At 59.5% G+C, this 7,852-nt stretch overlaps 1 protein-coding gene across 4 annotated transcripts in view; it reads right to left on the bottom strand.

The window, feature by feature from the left end:
- LOC113202486 (potassium voltage-gated channel protein eag) overlaps positions 1-7,852 on the bottom strand; it is a 37,017-nt gene that overhangs the window by 28,435 nt on the left and 730 nt on the right. For all 4 annotated transcript variants that reach the window (XM_052273722.1, XM_052273723.1, XM_052273724.1 and 1 more), the window contains exons 2-3: positions 6,087-6,206; positions 5,346-5,997 (exon numbers count right to left, since the gene is read on the bottom strand). In XM_052273722.1, coding sequence (XP_052129682.1) covers positions 5,346-5,424 — 79 coding nt within the window. In that variant the 5' untranslated portion in view covers positions 5,425-5,997; positions 6,087-6,206. The remainder of the gene's footprint in view (positions 1-5,345; positions 5,998-6,086; positions 6,207-7,852) is intronic.

Here is a 7,852-nt window from a genome sequence, read left to right as displayed (position 1 = left end):
AGGGTGGGACCCCTGAAGGCCCCTCTCTGCTGATCATTCTTTCTCTCCCGTCTCTCCCGGGAGCCGCGCCGCCAAAGATCGACGCTCTCTCCTCATCGCTCCTTTCATCGCGCACCCTCCCTCAACCACCTCACCGCCCTCCTCTTCCACTTCCCTCGGGAGAGCCGAACAGGGGGGGAGAGACAAATAGCGGGAAGCGGGAAGCAAACTGCCGCACCGTTGTTGTCTAGACACGATGGGCCTGGGCCTAGGTCTACACTGTAATTTGAGGTGTCTCAAATGTATACCCCAAAAGGCGTTTGCTACCGGATCCGGAGCGATATTTGGCGTATACTTTTGAGGCATCTTTTGGCGTATAGATTCTAGACATCTTTGCCCATACTACTCCCACGGCACAGCCCCGGCTTTGAGCACGCAGTGTGAGGGTGTACAGGACGTGAGCGCCTTTCAGATTGTATATGAGGGCCTATGCTGTGCTGAGGGAATGGTATGGGCAAAGATGTCTAGAATCTATACGCCAAAAGATGTCTCAAAAGTATACACCTTTTGGCGTATACATTTGAGACACCCCAAATTACAGTTTACTCGCCCTGCTCTCTCCCCCTCCCCCTCCTCCTTATTGAAAACCCGCCGTTTTTGTTGTTTGTTTTTTTCAAAAAGAAATATTCTTCTTGTCACGCCATTACCTAAATTTCCCAAACCAAAGTTAGGGGTCGTGAAATGGGAGGCGCTCATTGGCTGGGACGCGGGCAGCAGAGTGGTGGCGGCCAGGCCGGCCAGGCCAGGCTGCCAGTGACGGTGACTGGCGGGGCTGCTGCGGGGGGTGTTCTGTCGGCGGGCTGTTCTGTTCTGCTGCCGGGGCTGCTGGCGCGGATGCCAGTGGGGATGCCGTGGCCTGTCTAGGATCGGTGCGTGCGGACAGCATCAGCGGCGCAGCTAGTATATGAGCAGTATCCGGCTGTATCTCTACCCCCCGCCTCCTCCACCCTTCACTTTCTCTAACAAACAACGCCAAGTCACCCTACCCAGTCCATATATACTCTTTTGCACTGGTGCGTCGAAACCGCGTGGGGGGGGGGGGGGGATGTGGAGGAAGGGGTAGAAGGCACGAGAGAATAAGGTAAAGAGAAGAAACAGTGGAAGGGATGGTGAGGGGCGGGGGACGGTGAGCAGCACGAGCAGTGGAAAGGGGAAGGGGGTTGAGCAGCAGTGGTTTGGTTTACGAGCCGACAAAGTCCACAAGATTAGCGGGGTGAAAAGAACAAGGGGGGAAAACGGGGGAAAAGAAACAAAAAATAAACAGGAGGGAAAGTAGCAAGAGGAAGAGGGGGGGGGGGAGTGAGAGAAAGAGCGACGGGAAGGGGGAGAAAATGCGTCAGGGGAAAAAAAGCGTGGAGGGAAAGGTCACAAGCGTATCGCTAATTTTGAATAATAAACGAGACCTTTTTACACACACCGTGCAGCGCGGCCTATCGGGTCTTTTATGCAGGCTTGGCTAAAAGGAAAAGAGGTGGGAGGGGTGGGGGGTCATAATGGGATATAGGGTGTGGGAGAAAAGATTATCAGAAACAAGTGCGAAGGGCGAGGAGTAGTGAGAATCACTTGTGAGAAATAGGGCAAGAGGGATTGAGGAGAAAGTTATGCCGTAAGAAATACCAAAGCCGTCTAACTGTCTCCTCCTCCGGAAATGACGAAATAAAGACAAGAATCGGACACGGACACTACGATTCACTTCCGGGGTGCGCGCGTTGGATGTGGAAGACACAGCCGCCGCCCTGAGGCGACTGCAGTGGAATTAGCGGGACGGTTTTATGGTGTCGTGCTGCCGGATGTTTTTACCCGGCCACCCCATCCCCCCCACTCCGCCCCCTGCCCCCGCTCAGCTACGCTCCGCCACGCCCCGCCCCGTGGCGGTCCGGTCTGGCCCGCCCTGGTTGTGTTTTCCTCGCTAATGCGTTGGCCAGGTTCCCCTTTGTGGGTCTGCCCGTGCCACTGGGGCGCGGCGGGGCGAGGCCGGCAGGTTATTCATTCGCTCATCGTGGAACGAAGGGCACGCAGTATATCCAGCGTTCAGCAACGGGGCTTCCAGCAGCTTCCAGCAGCCCGCGGTCAGTACAGCGGCGGAGCTGGAGCCTGGAGCCGACTGGAGCTGAAACTTGTTTCCGCAGCTCGGAAGGCCCGGCGCTTGCTCAGCCACTGTGCGGCGGCGGGGTTGGGATCTCATCCCAGGCCTACCCTTAATGGTGCCGCAGCACCGGGTTGGGGAGGGGTGTGGTGGGGGGACAGGGTCGTTGTCGGCGGCGGCCCTCAGCGGGCTTCAAAATGCGGCCCGGAGTGGCCTGTGCGGCGGTGCCTGTGCGGCGGTGGAGTGGAGGCTGCCGGGGGGCTCCGGACTGGTCCTTCAGGGACCTAAGTGCCGCCCTGATCTGGCCGCCCCATTAATAAGCCTTACGTTTCCCAGCGTTTCTCCTCCCCGACTGGGCATCGCGAGCCGAAGTGGGGAAGGGGGGGGGGGGGCGAGCGGGCGAGCCTTTATGGTTTTACGCCCTGGTGAGGGGTTGGGGAGGTGGGGTGGTCTGGCGCACAGGGGTGACAGAGAAAGAGAGGGAGGGAGTGGTAAAGGGGGAGTGAGGGGAGTGGGGAGCCAGCGACAAAAAGGCGCTCGACCTCCGCTCCGCTGTGCTGCGCTCATACAGCAGCACCCCCAGGCTGGTGGCCAAAGCGGGGGGCCGCGGGGGGCGGCGCGGGGCGGTAGGGGGAGGGTGGAAGGGGCGGCCGCGCCGTGTGGACATGTACATATAAAGTCCCAGGTTTGGCAGGGGCAGGAGGGCGGGAGGGCAGGAGGGGGGAGGGGTGAGTTCTTGAGAGGAGAGGGGAGGGGCGTGGGCCGCGCGGGCAGCGGCTGGGCGCGTCACCACGGCGAGGTGCCACGGCCCCTGGCGGCGGGCTGCGGCGGGCCGGACGGGGCAGCTGAAGCCATGCAGCTGTTGATCGATTGGCCCATACCTACCGAGGTAGCCGGCGGTCGCACAGGCCTGGGGCCGACCGGGCCGACCAGCCAGCGGTCCTGCATGCCCAAGATGCGGAACAAAAGGAGTTTGCGGGGCGGTTGCCGCCGACCCCGAACGCCGACCCTCGGTATATCTTGCAGCGGGATTTGCTGGACTGGTATGGGAGGGCCGGGGAAAGCGCCAACCCTGGTGTTGGATAGGCTAGGAACGTTTCTTGTCTCGCCATTCACACTGCAGGAATACGTACTCAAGCACAACGTCGTTGTGGCCGCACCCCAGCCACTTGCGTCTGTACCGACCGGTCACATGCGCTCGTGCGGGTGAGTTGCCTACGCGATCAGGCTCGATAGTCAGAAGCTATAGAAAAACTCGCCCGCGTGCTTCTATACTTTTTGCCAATGGTTTCGGACATGCAACGGATGTGGATAATATACAACGTTTTACTCAGAGGGTAGCGGCTGGTAAATTACAGAGGTACTACATGAGTTAGGGTTCAGGGTGAGGGTGCGTGGTAGTGGGTATGGAGGGTTCGGTTCGGGCGCAGTCGGCCTTCGCCTCCTCCACGACGACGCCAGGTCAGGTAGGGGCGCAAGGGGCGCAGGGGCCTGGCGGCCATCCAAGCCTTAATTGCGCACATAACCACACCTACAGCAGGCGACTGCAGCGCGACCCCAACACGCGCTCTCACTCTCTCCCTCTCACTAACACACACACACACACACACACACACACACACACACACACACACACACACACACACACAGAGAGAGACAGACCGCCAAGCGAGGAGCCAAAGAGGGCGCAAACCCCCACTCCCTGTTTCGCCCTTTCTTTTCATTTTCTCCGCTCGTGCCTCTTTTAAGAGCGCGTGCCCCCTTCCCCTTCTCAACTCCCTCCACCCCCAGGAGGTCTTCCAGGCGTCTGAAACAAGGGCCAGCCTACGGGGTTTTTCGTTATTTCACAGGCCCTCTCCTCGCTCCGTCGTCTGCTGGTCTGGCCGGCCGGGGGAAGAGAAGAGAGCCAGGGCTCTGGCCGGAGGAAGGGAAGAGGGAGGGGTCAGAACAACGTACGGTTTGACCAGCCCTCCTGGCTGGCCGACCGCTCTTAAAAACCCCTCGTCCCACAACTCTCACCTGCTCCCCCGCCTCGCTCTGCTTCAACACCCCCGCCCCGGCAGGAAGGCGTTGGCAGGAGGAGGAAGGGGAGGAGGGGAGAGGGAGAGGGAGGGAGAGGGAGGGAGGGGAGGGGGAGGGAGGGGAGAGGCGCGAGGCAAGGGGTGGTGATCAATGAACTCCCCGCGAGGCCAGCCTTGAGCGGGACGGCTGCGCTCGGAAAACAGCACTCGTTTCAGTTGATTAGCGCGATGGGGCGGCGCGCGGCTTGGCGGCGCGATGCGAGGGGCGCGAGGGGGACGGGGCGGGGCGAGGTGTTTCGCTGGACGTGACCGAATGGGCCCAGCCTGCTGCTGTCGCCTGCAAAGGGGGTAGATATGGGATGGGTGGCCTGGGGCTTCGCCTGCCTGCGGTTCGTCTGGTGTCCAGAGCCGTCTGCTGCTGCTGCTGCTTGGAATGCGTAGAAAAAGCGAGAAAAGTCATTGTCTACACCTATCGCACGCAGTTGCTCTTTTTTTCCCCACAAGTTCTCTCCGGCGTTTCTAGCCCTCCCCCGTTTAACATGACATCCTGCTTCAGGGTGATGAGCATCACACCCCCGCTGAACCACCAGGATATATCACCCGTAGCCTGTCCCGGCCCGGCCCTTCCTCGGGTTCGTCCCAGCCCAGCAGCAGCCCGCCCATCGTGCGCATATGCGTCATGTTGTATAATCCGGCTGAATCCACGTGCCTCGTTCGGACGGAGCCGGAGCAGCAGCTCGAAACATGCCGCCGGGCGCTACGGAGACGAATGGGATTGGGGGGGGGAGGCTGGGAGGAGCAGAAACATTTTTCATCTCTCTCTCTCTCATCATTTTTCGACGAGTCAAAAGTTATTGATGGGCCAGGAGGGAAAAAGTGAATACACCGGCGGATATGTTTGGGTGGTATGATCATGATGGAAAAAGCCGACCCCCCACGCAACAACAAAAAAAATCCTGGAAAAGGGGGGGGGGGGCGGAGGCTCAGTGGAACGAGCAACGGGCGGCGCCGCGGATACGGATGCGTCGGTGGTCTGGGGCTTATGACGGGACGTTGAGCGTGAAGGCGACTTTACCCACGGAGAGTGTCGGTGAGGATAATCGCAGGATCGGCCGAATCGGATCATCGGATCTGCCGAATGGGATGGGCCGGGGCAAGGAAAAGGGGGGGGGGGGCGTCCTTGGACTGGCTGTACTTACGCTGCGAGGTGGAGCGCCGGATGATGTTCTCGAGGAATGTATTCTGGGGCGCCACCAGCCCCCTGCGCCCGCCCGGCATCTTGGCTCAGTCCCCTTCCCGGACTCGGGCGCAGGCCTGGGGTCCCTCGCTGCGCCTGTCGCTGTCCCTCTGGTCGGCGGCTGCCCGCGGCCCGCTCCACTCTGTGCGCGGGCAGCGGCAGGACGGGTGCGAGGCCGCCGTGACGCCGGCGTCCCCGTGGACGTCGTCCTCGTCTTCCTGGTTGGCGTCCGGGCCCGCCCCGGGCACAGCCATGGCCCTGCGCCCTAGGCTCGCCCTAGGGCAGGCGGCGCGGGCGGGGTGGGGTACGCGGCGGGGTGCGGGGCAGGGCGCAGCACCGGCTCAATCGGCGGGTCCAGCTGCCCCGCGCGGTCACCACGGCTCGGCGTCGGCCGGCGAGCGGCGGCGGGTCAGCGACGGCGGCGCTGGGGGGGCGTGCTGCCCGCGGGGCTGCCGGGGGGCGTGCGGGGTGAGCCCCAGGGGGGTCGCACTCTGCGGGGGTCTCGGGAGGGGGCGCCACCACTCTTGACGCCCATGACGTCACCGCGCCCCGCACCGCGACCAGCTCCGCGACCCGGGCCATGGCGCGCGTGGACGTCCAGCAAAGCCCATGGCCTGCAACACAAGAGAGCACATAAGTACGGACTGCGACAGGCACCTCATTCAGGTACCGGGATTGCGTCGACTCGGTACGCTGCTCTCACCTTCGCGCAGACGTCCGAGAACTGCGACATGGCTACGGCCGAGCGGTGTCCAAGATTATGGCGGTCCGGAGCTGGCTGATGTCGTTACCGAGCCGCTTCCCTCCTTCGCGATGACAAGATCTGTCGGTAACAAGGAAGAATGGAATTAGTTACAGCCGCTACCCGCACCTGCATCATGCAACCTGCACCCCATAGACATCGCTGACCCCTTTACCCCTTTCACCTTTCCACTTTCCCCGATGCATAATTAAATGATCCCATACCCAAACCCCATCACGAGCGAGCATCGGTGGCCGAGCGATCCCGAGAGCGATAGGAATTGATCAGGATGGAAGGCCATCGGGGCATACATACTGCCTTAGATCAACAAATAATTGATAACCTTTCCAGGCGACGGCCAACTCTCGATCTGGGTCTACTCGCGGGGCGAGACCGATCGTCCATGTAGTTCATCCCTCTCCCCAGAGACTCAAAAAGTACTCATGCAATGACGATCAATAAATGATAATTTCAACAGGCTGGCCTGTGCCTGGTCGAGTGTCGTTTGATCGAAGCAGCAGGCCAGTCTGCGAGAACATATGGAGTTCTAGACTGGAGCGCTTTTAAATGTAGAACAAGCATGGCCTAGCCACCCTTGGGGCCGCTAAGAATTTTTTTAAAAAATAATAGATTTGTGTAATTCCTATCAGCTCACTAAACGTGTTAGCTATGAAATGTGCATAAGTTTAGGCCCGAGGCCGCGCAGTTTCTGGATAAAAGTGTAGCTACTTACAACAATCTCAGGCCACAGGATGTTTAAAAGTCCACCCTAGACCAGTAAACATGAAGCTGTGAGACGTCGCACCAGGCCCCTTAGGGATCGTCCAGATAGTAAATCCGTTTCTATCAGATACATTCGGCAAAATCAAGAGAGCTTGGCGCCTGCGAGACTCGGGATAGGCCACACCTCACTGCACGCATGCACTGCAGGCAAGATGTTGCCTACACTGTAAATCCGGGGTGTCTAGCAGGTAGGCGACAAAGTCGCCTGACCCGCAAAACTAGGCGACTTTTGTCGCCTATCTGCTGGACATCTTCTGTTCTTCCGGGTAATTGCATGGACACAGTTGGTGGAATGCCTATGGACTCATACAATGCAATTGCCCGGAAGAACAGAAGATGTCCAGCAGATAGGCGACATAAGTCGCCTAGTTTTGCTGGTCAGGTGACTTTGTCGCCTACCTGCTGGACACCCCGGATTTACAGTGTACCCATCAGGCGCTATGTGAGCTTGCATAGGCTGAACTTGGCAGTTTCGTAAAGGGGATTGACGGACGCACTTTCTGGATGATTCCTAACGGTTACCCGCGCCGCCAAAAAAACCCGAATCGTGCCGATTCGGTTAAAAGTTCGAAAAAACGAATTTTGAAGTAAGGGGGAATACAGTCGTACAACTAAAGTTGTATTATCTGCTATCAAGATCGATGATTCTTTATTGACATTTTTTGTTGTGCTATGTGGCGTGTTGTGGATGTGGAGAGGTCCATCACCATCACCCATATGTCCATGGGCGGCACAACAGCGCGCGCGCGTCACTCCCGGGGTGGCCCGACCTGCGGCCCCGCCGGCCCCACCGAGTACTACAAAGGACTGTGTTACAGCGTTATACATCCCTACAGCGCCGCGCCCCGCCGAGTAACTACAAAGGACTGTTACATAGCGTTACATCCCCTCTCCTCGCGAGTCGAAGAGAGAGAGAGAGGGGATGAACGTCCTCCTCCCCCCCC

The sequence above is a fragment of the Frankliniella occidentalis genome, unplaced genomic scaffold (assembly GCF_000697945.3).
Source record: "Frankliniella occidentalis isolate FOCC.00 unplaced genomic scaffold, Focc_3.1 Scaffold296, whole genome shotgun sequence".
Classification (NCBI taxonomy): domain Eukaryota; kingdom Metazoa; phylum Arthropoda; class Insecta; order Thysanoptera; family Thripidae; genus Frankliniella; species Frankliniella occidentalis.
This window is presented reverse-complemented; position numbering and strand designations above follow the sequence as displayed.